Source organism: Lagopus muta, chromosome Z (assembly GCF_023343835.1).
Source record: "Lagopus muta isolate bLagMut1 chromosome Z, bLagMut1 primary, whole genome shotgun sequence".
Classification (NCBI taxonomy): domain Eukaryota; kingdom Metazoa; phylum Chordata; class Aves; order Galliformes; family Phasianidae; genus Lagopus; species Lagopus muta.
The window spans coordinates 17,520,824-17,545,075 of NC_064472.1; the positions used below are offsets into that span (position 1 = coordinate 17,520,824).

General features: G+C 38.4%; 1 protein-coding gene across 1 annotated transcript in view; it reads right to left on the reverse strand.

Moving 5' to 3' along the window:
• The window catches only part of LOC125686776 (chondroitin sulfate proteoglycan 4-like), a 44,784-nt gene extending 22,178 nt beyond the window's left edge, over positions 1–22,606 (reverse strand). Inside the window, 9 exon segments of the mRNA XM_048931196.1 lie at positions 153–351; positions 5,332–5,508; positions 6,285–6,755; positions 7,611–11,195; positions 11,788–11,951; positions 22,268–22,360; positions 22,363–22,444; positions 22,447–22,528; positions 22,530–22,606. Of these exon segments, the coding sequence (XP_048787153.1) occupies positions 153–351; positions 5,332–5,508; positions 6,285–6,755; positions 7,611–11,195; positions 11,788–11,951; positions 22,268–22,360; positions 22,363–22,444; positions 22,447–22,528; positions 22,530–22,606 (4,930 nt within the window).
• Between the last annotated feature and the right edge of the window lie 1,646 nt (positions 22,607–24,252).

Sequence of the window (24,252 nt, forward strand, 5' to 3'; positions counted from 1 at the left end):
GGACAGTTTCCTGTCTAGATAGTTAAGACCATTTATCACATAACCAGCACTCTGAGATTTTTGTGACATTACAAAGAGATCCTCATACAGTTACAAATGCAAATACACTGAACACGAGCAATATATTGGTAACAGGTGGTATGGTAACATACCATTGTGTACAAATACCAGCTGCCCTTCAATTATATGAGCCTGAGTAAAACTAAGGATGCTCTTGTTTGGAGAAGACTTCAGAGCCAAGTACCCATTGCTGGGTGATGTAATTGAATAAATCAGGTCTGATGGTGAGGAGTCCTTATCTTCTGCACAGAGGTCATCATCAGTTATTTCTGTGACTGAACCCACCCAAACCTAGAAAAACAAACATAAAATTAAAAAAAAATTTAAAAGAAAGAAAATACATGCAAATAAACCTCATAAAAAAGAAAGACAAAAAAAAAAAAAAAGGGAAAAAGAGATTTCTGCTGTATAGCACTAGCAGCTAAAACAGGTTTCCCATCTGTCTAAATTTCTTATCATGGACTCTAATGGTTAAAGCCGGCACGTGGTTTTCAAAAAACAAGACCATGAAATAACACAAACAAAACACACCCAACATGGGTTTGAATTTTAGAGGGCTAAAGTGTAAGATCTCTATTTGTCAGGCCCTACCCAAACTCCTACCAACAGAGCAAACTTGTATTTTGATAACTGAGTCAAGGAGCTCCCTTCCAACACATACACATGAATATTACTGTCATGTAATTGAAAGCAGGCACAGCATTCAATATGCTCTACTTTCAACTAGCAGAAAAGAAAAAAAGAAAATGGCCTGAGGACAGCACAGTCTCTAATATAAATGGAAGACTTGTCACTGCATTATTTCATTTTAACAAACTCCATTAAAGCCCCGTTTTCAGTGTACCCAACAACCCACAGAGATGCTCAGAGCAGAGACAGAGGAGGGAAACATGCCCTCAGCAGCTGCCTAGCACTTTGCAAGTCACATACAAACAAAATAAGCAATGTATTTGATGCTACAAAACCTACTACTTCTTTCTGAAAAATCTTTTATTTTGTTTTTTGTTTTTTTCAGCTTAATATCTGCACATTCTGCCAGATCATTTTTTGATTAGAAAGAACTGTTATCTTGGCTTCATTCACATCTTGGTAGGTAATTTCTTGATTAAGAATTACAGACTTTACTCTTCACCTTTTCTGTAGTCAGAACTACAGACAAAAGTACTAACAAAGAATAATACAAATTTATCTCAACATTAAGAAAAATCTCCAAATATTCAATATATCAATGTCAGTTCTTTCCATGTAGTCTGTATCACAGAATATAACCTATAAGCTGTAGACATCAAAAGACTTATCTTGAGATTCAAAACATATTCTGCACCATTCCCTTCTGTCTTCCCAGGGCCCCAGCACACATAAGAAGTGTCTGGTAGCAGCATTATATCAAGTGGTTTAAGATAAAATGTGATCCCTGAAAAAAAGGCATTTTACTTCTGCCAGAAACAAAAATCATCGATCAGATTTTTCCTTAACTATCACTATCGGAAATCTCGAATGTTTTTTTAAAGCCACTGGGAATTTTGCCATGACACTTAAATAACAGAAAGACTGCAGCCTAGGCTTTGTCACAAAATCCATGCCACAGAAAAAAGAGATAAAATTGAATGATATGTGTTTTCTAATGAGGAAAATGAGTTTGAAGTTGTGTTACATTTTGTAATAAAAACTTGCAAATAGGAAATTGCTATTTTCTCTGTTGAAACGTCTATTTCTTTGCATTAGTATCTAAGTTTGATAAAAGATATCACCTATGAACACAAGATGATAACTAAGCAAAGGCTGACCTATGAAGCATCACTAAGTGAGTACATCAGTGCCACTGGTTTCATATCAAAATACTTAATTCCCATCAGTAACACTGTTTCAGATTATTCTGCACAGTAAATAAGAAGTCACATAGAGAATACACAAACACATTAGAAAGAACTGTGCGAAAACTATCATGTGTGACTCAGGCTAAATGTCTGTAAGTTTTAAAAAAATCTCTTAATAAAAGAAAAATTCAGCTTCTTTTTCTATAAAAAGGCAGTATTTATTTCTGTTGTTCCTGTACACTGTCACACAATGCTTTTTAAAGTACTGTAAATGCCGATTCCCCCGTGACCTGTAATATGATCCTCAGGGAATGAAAGGAGATACAAAGCTAAACAGGGCTGTAGGAAGTGGACACTCAGAGCACTGCAAATACTATGCAGGTACAGCTTATTTTCCACATCTGGAATCAAGTCTTCCCTAAGGAACACCATGAAAACTGTATCCAAATTTCCAGGAGGTACACAAATTTTGCACTTGCCCAACACATTCCAAAAGCATGGTCCAAAAAAAAGTCCAAGACTTTGTCCATTCTGCTCCGCTTAAAAGCATTTAGCTGATCACCTCTTCTTTGTGTGTTGTGTATTCATGTATAAATTCAAAGATATTTTAATACTCTGGTAAATTAATGCTTTAGAGAAAAAAAATATCACTGTTTCAATTTTGTTTAAATAAAATTAACTGGCCCTCTTGTGGCAATAAGGATGCACTCATTTCAAAGCAACTGATAAACACTCCTAAAGATATATAAAACAAACAAACAAACATACAACCTCCCAAAATTTTAGAAAATTATGTGCTACAGTACAGTTTCCAAGTACATTAATCTCTTCAGCATATATTGTTCTAATAAAAAAAGTTATAAAGTGCAAGGATCACTAGCATGCATTACTAAAGCTCTCACTGTAATAAAATTTCCCAATCTCATTCGTTATGTTAATGTAAATATCTCAGCAGGTAATAAATTCTCAGTCAAGGGGAAAAAAACAACAACAAAAAAAAACAAAACAAAAAACTTCCATCACTTTAGCTTCCTGAAGAAAATCGTAAAGCAACCCCAAAAATACTTGGTTGTTCATCTTCCTGAAGCTCCTCCCACTGTGTTCAGAACTTCAATATAAGAAACAGACACTGCTGTTTGAATAATATGTGAAGGATGCTCCAGAAATAAGGGAACTGGTGCTGAAAGACTCATTCAGCTTGTATAAACATGCTCTCTTCATGCATTTAGGCAAGTCCCATCACAAAGGCCAAAACTAGGTAACACCACTGACCATGTCACTCAGCTCTTCACAGAAGCTACCTTCAATAGCAGGTGCTATATGGAAACCTACTTTTTACACTGTTCGATTGTTCTTTCCAGCTCCCTTTATACTATGATCTTCAAAATTTCTGAGATGCTAAACTTCAATTCAAATGGTCCTGCTAGATTTTAGTTTTCACAATACTGGTCGCAGATCTTATACTTCTGTACATTTTCAACTTTCAAAATACATACAGTAAAAGAGCTATTGCCTTTTCAAAAGCAACACACAGTTTATTCCTCAACATTCATCACTAGCAATGTCCTTGACAAGCACAGACTGCTTGGCTCAATTGGACATCAGGCCAGCTATACTACATAGGAATGCCTAGCTCATCTCAATATTTAGGCAGCTTATGATAAATCCATTTTCTCCTACTTATTTGGGATGTGCTAAGTTCCTTTGAAGAAGAATCATGTTAGTGTATTTCTCCCAGTATGTAACTTGACTGTCACCACACTGTATGTGTGTATTCATGACAAAATCAAAGCTTAGTTGTCAGCAGCAGTTTAGACATGGTGAGCAGAACCACAGGATACAAAGGCAATATCGTGGCTTTCAGCTTGCAAACTGCCTGCACTGCAAAAAAAGATCAACTCTGGCTAGGTTCAGCTGCATTATCATTGTTCTTGGGAAGCCAGGACTTAACAGCCATTTTTAGAAAAAAGCCATTTGCTGCACTGCGGTGCACTGTGCTGGTTCATTTCTCAGAGCAGAATGCAGCTCTAAGCCTGTACTGCACACAGAGAGCTATCAAACTGGGCACACATCTCTTGTATGCTACTAGCAAACATCACCATACGCTGTGCTGATGTCTGTAGAGTACCTCTGTGATTAATTTAACCATGTAAGATTTTACTCTATTACTTGAATGCTTGTGAAGACAGTTCTTCCTTCTATTGGCAATATTTGGAAGTGACAGGGTGCTCTGTGTTGTGCATATCTGCAGATTATCACAAACAAGTTGCAACCACTGGGAAGATGCTCAGCATCACTACTATCACTGCTTTAAAAAAACATCTTTTCTTGTGTGAAAAGGCAATATGCACAACCTAAGGCTGTGGTCATCTCCAAGTAATTTATTCTCCCTTGGCAGCACAAATCAGATACATAAAATTAAATGCATTTTTAGATGCCACCAACTTGTAAAGTACATTACACAGCACCAGAAACAACACCCATTATCTACTTTCAAATCTATTCTGAAATGTGTTTTCCGTTGTAATGGCCTCTCCGCAGGTCTACTCTAACCACAAGTTGTTAGCTAAACCTTACTCATTAAATTCTGTTTCTTGTAGCCATATTTGCCGGGTCCCACAGAGGAAGCCTTTAAACACTGAGGGCTTTTTGTGTATATGGGGACATGCAAACTGGTTTTGTTACTGGGTGCAACAATAACACAAATAAATAATAGAAGGAAAAAGAAGGGAAGGACAGACAGTACAGAAGGAAGTGAGAAAGGGAAAAAGGGAGAGAGAGAAAAAGATCTGAAAAAGTTCTGAAGTGACAGAAGTGACTTTTTTCAAGAGTGAAATGTTAAAAAGCCAACCATTAAGACAAAAAAAAGGAAGCATCACTCAGCAATTTTAAACTTTCCTTTAGGAATTGACAAGGTGGGAGGGACTACATTTTTTTCATCACAGTAACACAGAGTAATAACTTCTGTGTCTGCAGCAATATCTTGGTGACCTACCAGCCTAGATTTTCACAAACTGTGTTTTATTATTCTGTTAGGAACTTTAAAATGCCCGAGAAAGCTTTAGAAGGGGAACATTCTGCTTTTGTATCAGAAATGACCCAAAATGTAGTGATGCACAAGTGAGAATGCTGCTCTTTTCTGTCCTGTCCCAGTGTGGGATCAAGATAAGAACAAGAAGTAGCTTACACATTAGCAGGTCTGACCTCAGTATATTTAATAGCAAGAACCAAGGCTGCACAAAGGCAACAGTAAGACATTTGCACTCTTATCATCACTACTCTTGGTATTTTTCTAAGCCATGTTTACTAACAGCCCTGAAGACATCCTAGTGAAGAACATTATGATACAGCAGTGTTACGAGTATGAGCTGTCTACCCCAATCAATCTGTTAATGAAAATATAATAAATGATATCAGGTTAGAAATCAACATTTAAAAATTACGACAAACATACCTGAAGAATTCTGTTAACTTTTATAACAGGAGCTTCATCATTTACTGCGGTAACTGTTACAAACATTGTTTGAGGCAAGCTTTGTTTCTGTAATTCAGTGTTATTTACTATAAAGGTAAAATTGTCCATTAGTTCCTCACTGCCATCGTGAACATAGTAGATTAATTCTTGTTCCACCTGAAAAATATAACAACCTAAAAAACTAAATATGCTGAAAGAAAATGAATATGACATTAAAAAACTTGTAAACCTAGAGAAATCCTCTGGATTACCTTAACTTTTTATGACTCCAAAAGAATTAATTTATGGTCATATCTAATCTGTATCTCTACCCTTGTTCTACCCACAACAGCAAATTTTACAGCTCTATACCTCTAGCCAGCCACGTTGCCAGTCTTGGCATTCTCCCTTCAGCCTAAAGAGAAAATAGTGGGATTCACTCCCACTGTACTTACAATATTTCCTGGGAGCTACAGATGGAAAAAAAATGAGTATTAGTAGATGGTGACTTAACATACAATTTTCCTTTTTAGAACAAACAAACTGAAAATTAGCTTTTCACCCATAAATTTACTCTCCATGAGCAAACACATAATTTAAAAAAAAAAAAAAAATTGTTTCCACATCTCTCCTTGTTCAATTTACACATTATTTCAGCTGGTCAGCTTTTCTCAAGATATCCCTAAGAGTGCAAGGGGCTCGTCAGTCACTTGTGACTATAATACACTGCTTTGTTTGACCAGTGGCACTCAAGAAGTGATGTGGTTGACCATAAAAAGCAGCCACCCTTTTCTGAACACCAAATGACCAGCAGCAATATCTCTGTTACAAAGCCCAAAGCTCAAACTCCTGCATCTCAACTTCTCTCACTAAATCCTCCCACTCCAGACAAAAATTAGCATTTAACAACACGGACAAAGAACTAATCATGATAATGAATCTAAATGCATTACCTGTTTTTTGGTAAATCTGTTTAACTTTATTCCAGGAGCATTAGAATCTTCAAAATATCCATGCTTTGGCTGGTCAACTAAAATAATCTCACAGCTGAGTCCTGCAAAGTGTCTACTAGAAATTTTTAGATCATCTTCCACGAGGGCTTTTGAGCTACCTTCAACTACTGTGAAGTTCTTTACTTCCAAGGGAATCATTTTGGGAATAATGTCAACTGAGATTTCTATTCCATTCACGGTTTGGACACCATTGGTCACATCCAGAGAAAAATAGTCACTTAATTGGTCAGAAACTGTCTGCACATACTGAACTTTGCCCTCATCAACATCTTGCTGTGTGAAGGTCAGAACTGGCTTTTGTTCAGCACCAAGATAACTCTCATCTGATGAAAACATCCGAATGTATCCATGTAATGGAAGCTGCCTTACTGTGAACACAATCTCATATGGAGAACTGTTTTCATGGGCAACCTTAAATTGAAAAACACACCGCAGAATTATTAAACAGAAATATGAGAAATTATTTAATTCTCTTGTTCTGAATTTGTCAGTTTTAACCAGAGGATCATCAACCTAATTAATTGGCATTCCTTGTCTGGGGTACAGGTATATCTGCAGATTTTTAGTACACAGTAGTTCTTGAAATAGGCATGCATTAGATGGCATGGGATTGTATTGTAACTGTGAATATTCTCTGTAAATTTTGAAAGAACACACTCTGGAATTAGCTAATTGAGCAAGAGCTGTAGAGTCCTGCTTGAAACAAGGACTTACAGTCAACACAGCAGCGTGCTGCAGCAGCCCCCTCGTGGTGGTTATCGTAAGGCTACAAGTAGACAATAGGGAGCGTAAATTAGTGTTAACAAATGAGATAACACTCACGTTTGTGACTTGATGCTTTTAAAATATTGGATCAGTATTACCTGAACTAGCTCCCAATTGAATGAAAAGAAATCTTTTCTTCCCTGGGATATACCACTAGCTTAAATCAGGATGATACATGAAAATAGATACAAAAATGTCTCACAACTAAAACAAATACACAAGTGAAGATATTAACCTTTTCAAGCACCAATACCTAACAGTGCCAAAGCCTACAGTCAGTCCTTCTGTTTCTTTAACATAACTGGTTTTCTTTCCTAGCAGTGGTAGTCTGCTAGTGTCAGACTCTCTCCAGAATGTGAAAACCGAAAAGAGCTAAAGAAGAGAAAAAAATTTGGTGAAAGAGACTGCAGATTCTGCAATATCTGAAAAAGCACAGAAGAAAACTTGCTACTAGAGTGGAGAAATGGCCAATACAGTTTACTAGCAATTCAGTTAACTCACTTGCAGTTTTCCTTTACTGATCTTAACTGTTTTTCCTTCTTCAACTAAGAGACTGTTACTGTTCACAATCCTTGGTGGCCACTGATGACCTTCCAAATACATGCGAACATGCACAGCAGAATCAAGATGGATGTTTTTAGCATAGACTGTAAAGTTAAACATGTCAATAAGGTTGTTGCTGTCATCATGCCTGTAGGTCACGTACCCCCTTATCAGATCAAGCTGTGTGAAGGAGTCCATCACTAAACTATTTACATATATTTTTCCATATTTTGGGAAAGTGGTTATCTGAAATGTAATCTCATGATCATTTCTGATGTCTTGGTTTGTACTAGCACTTAGGTTAGCTGTTGTAACAATTTCCTCTTTTCCTTTTTGAACCAACAGGCCTGTGTTATTTGCCAACCTAAGATAAGGATCAGTGGCATTAACTTCTAGAAGGAAAGATGTGTAATGTTTGCCATCTGTCACAAAGAGCACAAAACGCCCAAAATCTGCACCATGGTGTATAAACAAGACTTGCTTTTGCTCCAGGTCTGCTTGCTTGAATTGATAGAGTCTGTGCAATGAATCATTTGTTAGCACCAAATCCCCATTCGAAATGCCACGTCTTGTGTATAGCAGCTGCCCATCTTCAAAATCAGAATCAGGATCGTGATAACAAAGATCTGACAAAGTCAATAATCGTTGTCCATTTCTCACAATGTTGAATACTTTATCAACAACACGTACTGGTTTTTCATCATTCTTCAGCTGGACGGAAATGTTGAATCTAATTTCTACTGAGGAAGGTCCTACTTCAGGATCAAAGATTGCACTCTCCCTTGATTCTTCATTGGAAACTCTCACAAGAAATTCATCAAACACTGTTTCAGAATCATCATGAACGTACATAAGACGCTTAGCAGTTATATCTTTATTAGTGAAAGTGGTGAGATTGCCATTACTCTCAAATGAATCTGAAGAATTAATGAGTTTTAATTTCCCATGTTTAGGAAACTTTAAAACTGTATATTGCAAAGTTTTATTATCCAGTGTTTGCACAAACAATTTTGAGTTTGTTATTAATTCTCCTTCACCTTCAGTAACAGTTAAGCCATTGTTAATTAAAATTATGTTTCTAAAATCTGATTTGATGTAGATTTCAAAGTCAAAGATATTTGATTCCAGATACTTTGTAGAGATGAGGAATTTAAATGAATCATGATTGTCTTCACAATAGTTGCTCATTAACTGATATGCCACTTTTTGATCAGCAATATCTTTCTGGCTAAAGACTGAATATTCTTTCAAAGACTGGTCATTAAGCAGTATATCTCCACTCTTTGGTAAGGACAGCAATTTAAAGTGAAGCTCATCTTCAGGTACTTCTTGACCCATAAGCACAGCAAAAAGATTATCTGAATTCAAGTATTTCTTTTTTGATTTTTCGATTTCTAGAGGAGCATATTTCAATAAACGGTACCTTAACCATTTCACTTGGACTGGAAACACATACTCTTCACTGATTCTGTTTCCTATGCTAACTTTGAATTTAAATTGGTCAGTAATATTTTCCCGTTGAACTTCCTTAAAAGTGCCACAGTATCGCACACGGCTGCGCTGAATGGAGCGCTGAGAGAAAGAGCTGACTTGCTTCCATTCCCCCCTTGAATGCTGCCTTTGAACTTCCCCATACTGGGGTGCAACTGTGATCTCATATTGAATCTCCAGCTCTTGTAGGTCGGCATTTGTTTCAACTGTCAGATGCTTGGATGTGATTAGAGCTGTAGCACCCTGGACAAGTTTTATTCCTGAGTTGCTAACAACTCTGTATTCCAAAGGAATTGCCATGACGCGTAACACAACAGTATTGCTCACTTTCTCACCATCGTTTGCTCTCAGAACAATTCTTGAGTTCCTGACGCCTGTGTGGACAAAGAAAACATAGCCTTTTTGTAAGTCCTCATTAGAAAAAGTAGTAATAGCCTTTCCAGGATGCTTTGAATTTTCTAAATATCCTGCATTTGCATTAAGATTTCCAAGAACTGAAAGACTGAGGTCCAGAGGATCTGTATCATTATCTAATACTTTTATCAAGTCACTAGTCAAACGTTTCTTTGAGTTTTCTATCAAAAGCAGTAAGTTTCCCTCAGCAAGTGTGATCTCAGGAGCATCATTTACTGGAGTGATGATAATGCTAAACATATACTCATCATTTCTTTGCAAATATGGAGGCGCAGTCTTTCTATTGTTTGCAGAAACTGAGAAATTAAAATAATCATAAGTATCTTCAGAGCCACCATGGATGTACAGAATCTTCCCTTGCCACACATCCTGCAAAGTAAACATATTTACCTCCAGCACTGGTTCAACATCTAGTTTCAAGTTACCACGTGATGGCGGTTCCTTTATTTCGAAAAGAATTTGTGACAGATTAATTCCTAATTTCTGAAAGTCTAAATTAACTTGAATATGTTTAGATTCAAGTGAGGCTTTTCCACCTTCTTGAACAAGCAGGTTACTCAGAACTAAAAAGTGGTTTTCATCTTCCTTTCCCAGAGAGACAAAGTCTTCAGGGGAAAGGGCAAGTGTTGGGGCTGCTTTTACAGTAGGATATTTTACAGCCATCTCCAAAGAAAGATTTGTATTAAAAGCATTTTCCGTTTCACATCCAGCTGAAATATCCTTTGTTACTTGAACATTCTTCAGCGATTTCTTTTCTGAATTGACTTTCAGGTCTCTCAAGCAACCTTTGAAGGACCTTCCTCTGCCATGCTTCCCAGATGCACCAGACATACCAGACATAGAGGTTAGCCCTAACTTAATCACTTCTGATCGTTTACTGTCATCTACGCCACCTACAAAGAGAGACCCGTTCAGAAGCAGCAGCTCGTTTTGAGGAGGGAATGATTTTTTAACAGTTTCTTTATCCAATGTCAGTTGTAAATATTCTGCAGTAAATTTCAGCTTAATATAATGCCAATGACTGTCATTGACTGACCTAAGAGAGGAAAGGTGGGTTCTACTTTTATGCTTTTCAAAATAGGCTTTAATCAATCCATCTTCCACTTCCATTGCAATGAAATCTCCTTCTTGTCCGGGATGATAAAGCAGCAAGCCACGTGCAGCTGATGTTTGCATTGCAAATTCCAAGATTCCCTCACCATCAACATTCCATAATGGGAAAGAAACATAGGATCTGGAACTAAAAAAACTGATGGGTTCATCTTCACCTGCAAAGAATTCATCGCTGCATCCCATTGAAACTTCATGGACTTTTTTAAAGCTGGAAGATCTCAGGGGCATCAGAATGTTTAGCTGATTAAATAACACATCATCAATACATCCTCGAAAGCTGGGCAGTCCCCTAGCAAGGTAAGGAACATCAAGTTCTGTAGTACCACCAAGGTAGAATCCATGATCAATATTTAATTCATAGAGAAATCCAGGCATTTTTGCAGTAGTCCTATCATTTTTATCAATTAACAATGTGACATTATCACGTTCATGATGCAGTTCAACCAAGTGCCAAGCTAAATCATTCAGATGAGATTTTTGCCAAGATCGCAATATTCGTTCTCCCATGCCAAAGTTAATTCTCAACTGCAAGAAAAAATTAAAAATACATCAAAATCCAAAGTAATTTTTTTTACAATCATATATTCATAGAGACTTGCTAGGTTCATTTTCATTAATTTTCATATTAAGCATACCATTCATAAAATATAATTTAAAAAAAAGAAGTCGCATTAAATATTTGTGTAGGTTCACTTGACATCACAAGTCTGACTTGTCTAATTGAAGAAATGGGAATGGACTGCTCTCTAATTTTGCTAGAACCAACAACTGAGAATCCAGGTGACAGCATTGTTTGAAGAACACGCCTTGCAGAAAAGTTATTATTTGGACCCCAACATTTTTTAAGATGGTAATATCATTAAATCTGAAATTTTACCTCATTGAACCTCATGCCTTGAACAGAGTGATTTTGATTTTACGACTTTCTAGAGATCTAGGAAGCTTCTAAATAAGTAGCTTCTTAATAACTATCATTGTAAGAAACATATAATTTAATTGAAAATTTCAAAAAAATGTTATGTTTCATTTCCATTTTTTAAACATAAACTTTGAGAACTGTTACTGACAATAGCTTAAAGAAAAACTCAACAGCAGAGGCTATAGTTACAAATCATACCTGCAGATTTCCTGACTGTAACTCTATCAAACAATAACCTTTCTTCCCAGCTGCAAGAAAGAGCAATCCATGTGGCTTGCTTGTTAAAAACCGTAACTGTAAGGTTGTCTGACAGGACGCTTCTGCCATCTTCAATGCCACAAAACTATCACCATAAAATGACACTAAAAGAAAGAAAACAAGCATGAAATTTAGTTACACACATAAATTCTCTTTTTCTCATTTGTATCTAAACGTATATAAAAAAAACATATATAAATGAGAGTTAATACTTGTCTTGGTTTAAGATGACAGTTTCCTTATAGTATCTGGTATGTAGTGTTTTGGCTTTAAGAGAGAAACAGTGTTGACAGATTTTAGCTTTTGCTGAGCAGCACTGCACAGTGCCAAAAGTTTCAGATTCTCATACTGTCCTGCCAGCAAGGGGTCTGTGGGTGAACAGCGAGTTCGAAGAGGACAGAACTAGGAGAGATGACCTACACTGGCAAAAGGGATATTCCACACTATATGGTGCCATGCTGAACTATAAAAGTGAGGGGAGTTAGCTAGGGTGAGAAATCTCTGCTTGAGGACTGTCTGGGCGCTGGTCAGTGGGTGGTGAGCAAATATAGAAAATACACTGTGCCTCACTTGTTCTGTATATTCTTTATTATCATCTCTTCTAATTCAGTCTTATTAAACTGTCTTTATCTCAACCCATAGGTTCTACTTCATTTTTTTCTGATTCTCTTCTGCATCCCAGTTGGAGGGAGGGAAGAGAGCAGACACTGCTGCCAACTGGCTAAATCACAACATGAACAGAAATATATCTTAGATATCAAATTCATCCTGTCATTGGATAAGAGCTCAATGGCCATATCAGTTTGGACAAGAAATGAACATAGCCCATTGGCTATCTCCAATTGTAGTCAAACAATATCATAAGAATGCACAAGTATATTTAACAACTTCCTTCAAATACACTCCTACTCTGCAATTCTTTTTGATTTCAGTCTTCTCTGGAGGTTACCACAGTTGGGCTGTTTTTGAATTGTCAAAGTATTTCTCTCTGAAGTACTTATCTAGTTTCTCTTTGGGTACATGTAAGCATATTCATCTATAATAAGTTCTCCTACATCTCTGCCAGAGACCTCCTCTGTCATCTTGGGTAAGAAGACTTGCAGGTCTCTGGCACCCTGCAGAAACATATTCTTTCACATTTTCTTGTCGCTTACTTTTCCAGGCTCAAGAGTCCTACCTATTCTGTTGGTTCCTTTATGCAACCATCAACCAACCCTGATGCCCTGTAGCCCAATAGCTCAGTTTTGTACACATCTCCTTCAGTTCTTCACTCTCTGAAGGAGAAAACAACTGTAACAACAGCAAACTTCTTCATTCAACTGCTCTCTGCCTTTACCACCTTCTCTATTACTATACTGAGCAGCACAAATTGCAAGACAAACTCTGTAGAACTCTTCTGCTAACAATCTCTCTTTCCTCACAAAAATAAAAAGGGATTTCAGCTTGAGAATCTTCCTAGTTAACAGTAAACATCATACTGTTTAGCTTCTCTGCCACAGTCATGCTCTTTCCAAGTGCTTTTTATTAACCACCTCTTATTTATTAACCACTTAACTTAATTAAGTGGATACGTAGATCCTATACAGGATTTTTGTTCTTGATATATACACAAAAATATCAATATATATATATAGATATACTATATCTAGTAATAACTTTGATAGCTGACCTTTGACCTGATTTTTTTCAGGCCTGCCCATTTACACATTAGATCTGTGAGGGCCTATGATGTCTTCAGCAGCACTAGGACACAATCACTTTAAAATGCCAGTAGTTATATATTTAGTTTGCATCTTTCAGCTTCATGTAAGACAGCTTTCTCGTTTTAACACAGATCTTTTTAAATTTAAGCATAACTGCAGAGAACATCTTAGCTGAAATCGTTTCTGTTTCCACATTAACTCCCATCCTGCTGAATTTGATAACACTTTAGTGACTCTTAGAAAAAACATGCAACTTCAACTCAGATTCCAGACTCAATTCTGCAAGTTTCAGACTATCAAATCAGAGGCCTCGTTAACCAGTTGTTTGATGAAAGAATTGCTAACATTAGTATTCTAAAATTTTGCTATAGAAGATTTTAGTGGCTTTCTTAAGAACAAGATTTCTGCAAACCCCAGAGCCAAAAACAAAGTAATAGTATGTTATATTCAGTACCCATAGAAACAGAGGGATTTTTACATTATTGAGGTACACACACTTCTTGCAAAGGAAGAGTCACTACTGTGTGTAAAAAAAATGGTTTTAAATTAAAAAAAAAAAAAAAAAAAAAAAAAAAAAAAAAAAAAAGCTTTCATCAAATAGCTCTAGTAAACCTAGCAGGTATTCCACAAAATCCATACAGCAATAAAACAAAGGCTGTTTTTTTATATAGAAATGTTGCTATTATATGTTGCTATAATAAAGAAAATAGATTAAAAAATAGTACTAGGATACAGAACCACATACAGTATAAATGAGAACCTCTCACTGATGAGACAGAAAATAGCTTAAGTGTTCATAAGTGTTACATTACGGAGAACACGAATTGTAGTAATGGCTAGGTATGTTACTCTTCCTACAGACGAAATGTAGGTCACTGATGGTATCCTGCTGTGCTTTGGAGTCAATGACACAGGTAAGGAAGAGAAGTCCTCAGATGTCTATCTCAGCAAATGAAGCATTCAGATACTGTCTTCCTGAATGTCATAGGAAGTATACCCTAGCTTTCTGAAACAATTTGTGTTAATCAAAAATTGATTAACTTCCTTCAGCTACTGCAGTAACATTAGAACGGAAATATAATAGAATGAGTACAAGAAGGATCCACCCAGAGATGCTGCCACTCACCCTACTGAGGTTCACTTTGTTGCTACTTACATTTTAGCACTCCTATGGATGGGGAAAGAAAAAGATTCACTACAGTTTTATCAGTGAGGTTCATCAGAAATTAACAAGTAAAATCCAAAGCTTTTGTGGACTTTATCATCATGAAAGTTTCATTATGATTACTCTAATACAGCCCACAGATTTCATCTAGGAATTTCTGTATCAAAACTAATGACCATGGTTGGAACTTGAAATTAACTTCTCAAGACATCAAATTTTCATTAGACTCAAGTATGCTGGATGAAAAAAACACTGGGTGTCAGGAGAAGAAATTGAGCAGAAAAACAAACTTATCCGTTACTAAATGCAATTTAAAATAACCAGAAATGAAGTTGCAGAGAGACAATATTTTTCAGTGTGCCACTGGGAAACGGTTTGGTGTTTTAAGTGGTTTTCCTATAAAACAAAAAACAAACATAAGTTAACATAAGTTTTTGCCTCCCACAGAACACATCAGAGTCACAATCCACCACTGAAGGTAGGATAGGAAACTCAATATCAGGCAGTGATCCAGTACTAAATGAGATCTTGTGCCAAAACCACCTACTGCGCTTTGGCATGCTTTCTGCTTCAGTACTCATCAAAATAAGCAGCATGTTATTACAACACAGGAATCAAGTTCCTATAAAGCTGACTCTTTCAGGATGATTTTAGAATGATTTCTGGCTGAAACCAAATTTTAACTGTCATGCCACCATGTTAGAAAAGGGGACATTTGCTCCCTTGATAATGGAATATGTGAGTTTAACATATCACAGAGTGAACAATTCCTTTGGATTTCCTGAGTAGACGATCAATTTTACAATGTCAATCTATGCCCCAAAGGAAAAAGATGGGTGGAAGGAGACAAGAATAAGATCTAGGTCAATTATAATTTTGTCTTTGTGCACATTTATACGTAGAGTAGAAATGAACAGAACAGGTTGGGGCTACAAAGTTCATCACGTCCAACTGCCTGACAACTCCAAGGCTAACCAGAAGTTAAAGCACATTGTTATCCAAATCTTATTTCCCAAGAGGCATTACCCAAATGCCTCATAAACAATGACAGGCATAGGGCACCAACCTTCTCCCCAGGAAGCCTACTGCTGTGTTTGACCACCCTTCCTACAAAACATTTCTTCCAATGTCCAGGTCTGAACCTCCTCCACTGCAGCCTTGTGCAGCTTTATGCTGTTCCTGCAGTCTTGCCAGGAAATGCTGGCTTCTATCAACATAAATACATAAAGCCAGAAAACGTGGTCATCCATTTAAAGATCTGATTTACCAGTTAATTTGCATTCCTTAACTCTTTTCCTTCTCCACTAGAGCCAACTTCCAACACTGATTAGAAACACCACACTCAGGCTATAAGTCCTTTCTAATATTTTCATCATAACAAATTGCACTTACATGTAAATTTCAAATCTTCAAACCAGGTGAGAAAGAAGTAGCCTTCAGAATAACAGAGCAAAGAAATCGCTCTGTTATCTAGTGGAAGCATTAGGTTAGCATTTTAACTTTTCATCCAGCATCCTTTTCCTTTGCTGTTAAAAAAATAACTGAATTCAACAAGTTGTCACACCTTCAATTGTTTACCTCTTAGCTTCTCTACTCAATATGCAAAAAACAAAAAACAACAACAACAACAAAAAACCAGAAATGCATGAAAAAGAAACCAGCCTCAAACTTGCTACACAGCTATCATAAGCTACACATGTAAATCCAAGAACAAAATCAAGATTAAAAATGTAATTGAAAAAAAGCATTATTTTTCCACATGTTTGCCAATATTTTTCATTTCAGACTAGAGCACGTTTTCTCAGCAGTGCATAAGGAAGAACTGATATTGGAATGGCAATTCCATTCACTGTAATTAACTGAAGTAGTTTGATGCAAACATCGTATCTGATCAAATTCTTTATTCACCTGTGTTGACAGGAAACAGCCAAAGCTCTGCATATCTCAACCGTTTCCTTCCTAGGATCCATTCCAAACTCTTCCTAAAGAAAGTTTTACGAACAGGCTTAGGCTTGGACCTTAACTCAGTAAGGTTTTTGTATTCATTCTATTCCTAATAGATTCTATAGAAGGGGTAAAATAAAAACCACTTTTCACTGTTTTTGAACCTGCTACTTTATCATCTAATTTTGTCACATGCTACAAAGGTAACAAGGAGCTCCAAACACAGAAAAGGTCCTCACTTGGTAGATGCTCTACACAGATCCCTCTGGTGACACTTGCAACTATACAACAACCCTTCAAGAAAATGAAATTATGTATCTTTCTCTGTGAAAAACAGAAAGCTAAAACAGAGTGCGTTTGTCCAAACAGGAGACTCAAGACAAAGCACAACAGGAATATTCATTAGTTGTGCCTGGTCAGCTATTGCCTTCAGTGTTTTCAGTAGATCTATGACGCCTCTCCAAGTCATGATGAAGGCTTCTTCCTGTCCAGCTGAGATTGCACCTTAAAGAAAGACTAGTTCCCTGCAGCTCAATCACAGAAAGGTAAATGAGACAGAAATGGGCCAGCAGAGGTGGCTCAGATAAATATTGATCTTTCAGAATGGCAGTATTTTCCTTTGTCTCTTTTGTTTCAGTGACCTTTCCATATTAAAGGGAGACTATGAAGCACATTCCACAAGAGCTCACTTAGGGGCTGCTGAGACACTGAAGCAGTGTAACTGCATCCTTCCTGCCTTCAACCCTCCATTTGAAAAGCAAACAAACACTTCTCCATACCAACACACTTCTTCTGAACTTCCACATACTTTAGGGTGCTTCAGTGAGAGACAGAGAAGATGTGGTATTTCAAGATAAAGGTTTCTACAAGGTAGAATTTCAGCATTCATGAAAGTAAAGCTAGTAGCCCCCAATTATGCAAATGTGGTAAATAATGAAAGATCCCTTTAGAATCCAAAGTGCTTCTGTTGTAACTAAGATGAAATTACTGAACAACCCAGGGAATTAGCAAAGGAGAGCAACAGTGTGGACAGCTGCAGCATGCACGCAACAGAGCACAGGAGTGCATGACGTATATGTCTTGCAGCTCTTTTTTTTTCCTTCCTCCTGGTATGGAATTGCAAATTTTAACGACAAGAGGTGATAAATTCCTAATCATCTAGAAACAGTTTGAACTGTTAGTTGTACAATGTGTAGGTTCCAACTCTTTTCTTATAAGCTACAGGAAAAACAGCATGCAACTTCAGATGTGAACATAATAAGTAGACTCTCCCCCTGGGACCTGAGGATCTGAGTGATGGAAACAAGTGTTCAGTCTTTTAATACCAAATACAAATAAATCATCATGATATTAATAACTTTTAAAAGTCTTGTTCATTTTGACTGCACAAAAAAAGTGGAGACATTAACAAGTTCTGAGGAATCCAGAGAAATTAAATGTACCTCACACAAGAAGCTTTTTACAGCTGCTCACCCTGAAAAAAAAAAAAAAAAAAGAACAGAATGAGGGACTAAAGAATATTTCTGCAACTACTGCACATGTTCTGTGTTCTGTGCTATAAATATGCCTAAAGCCGACCCAGAAACAAGCAACTTCTCTAGATGCTTTGAGATAACAGAGCTTTTCATCCACATCCAAGACTTTAATAAAGGTACAAGAAGAGATATCAGTCTTCTCTGAAGTGAATTCTTTAATGTCCACAAATACAGTTTACTTCCTTTTTTTTTTTTTTTTTTTTTTTTTTTTTAGCTTGACCATATTTTCCTTGAAGCTGGAACTAGAACTGAGCCAAACTGACTCCTTCACATGCTGCAATTATCTGTTCCAGCTGTTTCCTTTCAATCCAAGGCTGCCACGCATGCATTTAAACCACTGTGACTACAGGAGAATCCTAATATTGAAGTATATAAAAACAGGTCAGAGAAAGAGATACTGGTCTCTATCGGTATCTTATAATTATTTGAAAGTGAATCATTTAAACAAAACCCCCTGAAGTAAACATCTGAGTGGTGGGAGATAAATGCTGTGGAAATATGATGAAATGAAATGTTTGTTATATAAAAGTGTCCTAACTGAAAAGTAATTTTTTCAGGCAGAATATTTTTATATGCGTAACATGTCTTTTTGAACTTTTGGAAAGATCATTAACAACACTCTATAGTATATCAGTGATTAAAACTACTGTTTTTTCAAGACATAATACAAATAGTAAAAGCCCTGATCTTGGTGAGGCCACATCTGGAGCTTTATGCACAGTTCTGGGCTTCTCAGTTCAAAGAAGACAGGGAATTTCTAGAGAGGGTCCAGTGCAAAGCCGTAAAGATGATAAATGGCCTGGAGCATTTCCCTTATGAGGAAAGACTGAGTGATCTGGGTCTGTTCAGCCTTGAGAAAAGAAGACTCAGAAGGGATCTAATCAATGTCTACAAATACCTAAGGTGCAGGAGGTAAAGAGAAAAGGCCAGCCTCTTTTCAGCAGTGCCTGGTGAAAGGACAAGGGGAAATGGCCACAAACTGAAGCATAGGAAGTGCTGCACAAATGTGCAAAAGAACTTCTTCACAGTGAGGACGATAGAGCACTGGAACAGGCTGTCCACGGTGGACTGTGGAGCCTCCTTCTCTGGAGATATTCAAAACCCAACAGGACACTTTTCTGTGCAACTTACTATAGTGAATCTGCTTAAGCAGGGTGTTGGACTAGATGATCTCCACAGATCTCGTTCCAATCCCTATGATTCTGTGATTCTGTGAAATTGCCATTATAACAAGACATAGGTTTCATGAGTTCTCATGAGCAATATATTCTAGAAATAAAAACAATCAGCTCAAGTTATTCAAAACTTGTACAAACGAGAAGTTGGAAAAAAACAATATCTGACAGCAATTACTTTCTTAAAATAGTCTCACATTAGCTTTTTCCTTCTGAATAGCAGTGAAGAAGAATCAGTTTGGTAGCTGATTTTTCTGACATTCCAGATTGAAACCTGGCTTCACTTTAAAAAACTCTGGGTTCTGGTCCATTAGGATAGACTGAACTGGTGGACTTAAAAGAACTAACCAGAAAGCCAAGGGCTTGATGAAACGAGCAATACCTTTGTGCAGGTGTAACCTCATGCTGATAACAGCCCTGTTTTCTACAGTGAATCTCAGTGCCTCTCCTCTAGCAGGGAGATGAAAAAGTGCAATTACCAATAATAATCTGGAAAGAAAAAATAATAATAATAAACAGCAGAAAATGTATTTTCACAATTTAAAATACACTAATGTCTTCTTCATTTTATCTTGCCGCTGGATGGAACCATATTTAAAATATTGTACTTTTAACTTAGTTCTAGCTGCATCATAGATAACATTTAACTGGTGAGATTGATAAACACCATCAGAACCACCGAATATCCCAGCATTACAGTTTGCTTACAAATCTCTGTTGGAAAGCTGGTTAAAATCTTTGTTCTAAAAGGACAGTGAGCATCTAAGTTGCAGTCTCTCAGAATTCAGGTGCATTTCTTCCAAATAACCCCAATGACTAAATTCCACACAGATATCCTTTCCTTCTTTTTCTCCTTAGCAAGGTTTCCTAAATACATTGGTGGTACTATGTCTAAGAAATACAAACACATTTCATTATTAAAATGTTTGTCTTCTGCTCCATTTGAATAGTATGCAAGAATCATATACTCTAGAAGCAGTAGGGAAGTCATCTTCTGTAAAAATTCATCAGAGAAAAACAAAATATCAAACTGCACTTTGGATGACACACCTCCTCAAGACCTGAAAGTAAACGACATTCTGACAATTAGGAATGCCGTACTACACTGGGGTATGTTGGAAATGTCTCTTCACAGATCACAGAGTCTGAACTAAAGTTACACTCTTCACTGCACCCTTCTGATACTTCACATAACAGGAGTTCGATTAGCTAAGTTTTGATAATGACAACAGAAGATACAAAGCAGCAAAATGACAAGGAGTAAACACAACCAAAACTTTACTTCCATTTCTAATTCTTATTGAAGCCAGTAGCAGATGCCATCAACAGCGCACAAAGGAGTACAGGAAGAATGGACACATTAAACAACTGCCAGATTTGCTAGGAATGCCATTTACAGGTAAGATAGCCCTCATTTGGAAGTGAATTCTCACTGTTGGTTCACGCTTTCTCACTGCTAGATTTACGGTGAGATTATGTGGGCAAATCAAAAGCTAAGTATCTGTAAGTCTCTAACAGATTACAATGCACACAGTGATACGCATTCTTGTGCTACATCCACATATGCTTTACACACCAGATTTCCAGATAATGATAGTCCTATAGTTAAAGCACTGGGTACCAAAAACCATAGGTAATGTTAAGTTTTGGTTCCATCATCAAATACATCAAAGAGTTGTACAAACTACTTAACACCTAATTTCAGTTCACCATTTAAAAGAAGTTGTTAGTGCTGGTTTTTTGTTTCAGACTTCTGCAGGTTTTCCACTCCAATCTAAGACGTGTGGGACCAGGATCTGTCTCTCATGGCTATAAACAGCAACTACAATAGGAGACAAGTGCTGGATTTTAACATGCTGATCGGGTACAGATGCCAAACTACATTGGCTGTCAGAACTCAGCATGAAGAGAGCTTAGCTGAAGCATTCCATAATGCTGCACCTAGATTAGCACAAGCAGCAGGCTGCGTTTGACGCCCTACCCTGCAATTTGGAAATGCCTCTTCCAGCTATGGCTGTGCCTTGCAAAGCCTGGAATTCAAGACACTACTGTAGCAGCAGGCATGAAGTGGTCTGTCAACTTCCATAGCACTGTTTGCAAAACTGTACTAGCTGACCTCACATTACTGCCAGCACAGTAAATGACAAAACTCTTAGATCATGACATTTCTGACAATGCTACATCACTACAGAAATTCCTGTGACAATCAGATCTCCTGGATACTCATGACATTTAAGAGACATTCCTATAAGCAATATTCCCCCTACCATGTGCGTGCAGACCTTTTACCCAGAAGAGGTCATGTCATGTGGGATTAGAGAGCACGCTAAAAAAGACACTTCAATGCTTACTAGCCAATTATTAAGCACAGATATTTAAATAAAAAAACTGGATGACCAGTCCTGAATGCTGTACTCACAGCTCACATGAAGATATCGACAAACATCAAAAGTAAGCATCTGGCTATGCCGGTGCCAGCTCCAGCAGAGCAGCACACGCACCAGCAACAGAGCAGCAGCCCCTGGCAGGTTTGGAAGCCAGACGTCATAAGCTCAGATGGCTGCCAAAACCAGGTGCCCGAGCTACCGACCACGGGGACTGCTCGTTGGCAGGTAAACCAAGACGAGAAGGAATCACAGGACATTGCACGTGCCTTGGGGCTCTGTTCATGCCATATAATTACAGTCACGCTCACAACTGTTTTAAAAAAATAATAATTTTTTTTTCACGTTCTTGTTCCAAGCCTCCCAGAGCAGCGCTGGGGGCACACGCACAGTTCAGCCGCAGCTCCGAGCTCACACTCCGCTTCCCGACCCCGGCGGGGCAACCCCGCGAGGGCCGCCCTCCCCCATCCGCCCGCCCGGAGCCCCGCGGCGCCCGCCATGGCGGCAGCCCTACCTGCGAGAGCCGCCCGGTCGGCGGCCAGCAGCAGCGCCAGCACTGCTAACAGCGGGGCGCGGAGCCCGCCCGCCATGCCGCCGCCCAAGAGGGGGGCGAGGCCTTGGGGAGCCGGGGTCCCGCCGCGGAGCTCCCCGCCCTCCCCTCAGCGATCGCCGCTTCCCCCCGTCCCGCCTCCCCGCTCGCAGCGCCGTGAGGGGGGCGGCTCCGCGCCGGCACAGCCCGGCCCGGCCTTCTCGGTGGCTGTGGCCGGGGCCGGAGCTGCCGAGTCGGAGAGCCGGGCCGTACCCCGCGTGTTCCGAAATGGGCCGTGTTTCGGAGCGAGAGGCGCCCTGACATTTATTTCGGTAGTTTTCTTCCCCAGCTCGTGCCTGGGACACATCGCAAGCCTTCCCATCCTTCGTGCCCGGCCCTCGGCTGGGCCTGGGCTGTCCCGGCTGAGCGCGCACAGAGGCACCACGCAGGTTTTCCCGCCTTCGGCAGCTGCTCACCGTTTTCACAGCCTGCTGTATCGCCGTGTCACTCCAGCTGGAAGAAGCCACAGGGCGGTCTGCACTCCCGAATGCAATGTTGTCTGCAGACGTAAATGACAGAATAGTTAAGGTTGGAAAAGACCTCTAAGATCAAGTCAACCCGTCACCATCATGCCCACTAACCGTGTCCCTCAGTGTCACATCTACACGTTCCCTGAACATCTCCAGGGACGGTGACTCCTCCGCTTCCCCGGGCAGCTTGCTCCAATGTGTTACCACTCTTTCCGAAAAGAGATTTTTCCTAATATCCAACCTGAACCACCGCTGGTGCAGCTTCAGACTGTTACCTGTAGTCCTATCACAAGTTATCTGTGAAAAAAGGCCAATCCCCAGGTTGCCAAACCTCGTTTCAGGTAGTTGTAGAGAGCAATATGGTTTTCCATGAGTCCCCTCCAAGCTAAACAATACCAGTTCCCTCAGCTGCTGCTCATAAGACTGGTGCTCCAGTCCCCTCCATCAGTTTCTTTGCCCAATAGGATTCTGGAATGGACATACAACAGAAACTAAACAGCACATCATAGTGCCTTTAAGTTCTCTTTAGAGAGTAGAAGGAGGTTTCAGTACTCTACATATGTTCTACTTCTGACTTTTAAATACCATTGCTGTTTATAGTTGTAAAATAAAATGTCTTTTTATCTATTACTTTCTTGATTATTTTTTTAACCAAATACAGTCTGTATCTATAGTGATAATTCTTGCACAAAAAGTACTTTGCATGAGGATGTAAAACATGTTTTCTTTTAGAATAAATATGTAATAGATAGAGGAAATATTAGGAGCACACAGTGAGGTGGTCTATAACCTGTACAGAACCTAAACTAAACAAAGGGATTTCTGCTTTTTTGTCTTATCAGTCTCCGTACTTGAAAACATAAGGTTTCTGGGTTTTTTTGTGTTTTTTTTTTAAGAGCATGCTTGAACTACTCATGCATGAACCACTCATCATAGTTCAAATATGCAGACATACCCTCAGTCACATACATTATCCATGCCAAGATTTGCCTTGCAGTCATAAAATTTTCTCTGATATGATCAACTGGCAGACGCTTCTTAATGTGTCTCAACAGGTCAGTTATTTTTTTAACTTGTTACTCCCCTTACACATGGAACTGGAATTCTAGAGCTGTAAACTTACACTAAATAAGCAGAATAAGTAACGTGGATAATATTTGATAGCAGCAGAAATTTTAAAAAAATTGTGATGGAATAAGAATCTTTTCTGGGTCAGCTGTCTGGTTCTTCTCTTCCTTTGAGGTTTGTAACCATCATTTAGCCTATTTAGAAAATCATTTGTATTTCCCTTAGCAACTTTTGGCAAGCTTTGCTGTCTTCATAGTTTTGAAATAATGTACGTAGTGTGGAGAGCCATGTCTAGCGCTGAATCACAGGGAGTGATCTTCACTCAGATACTGCTGAACAGCTTTATTCAGGATCTCAAAGGCAGAGACCTGA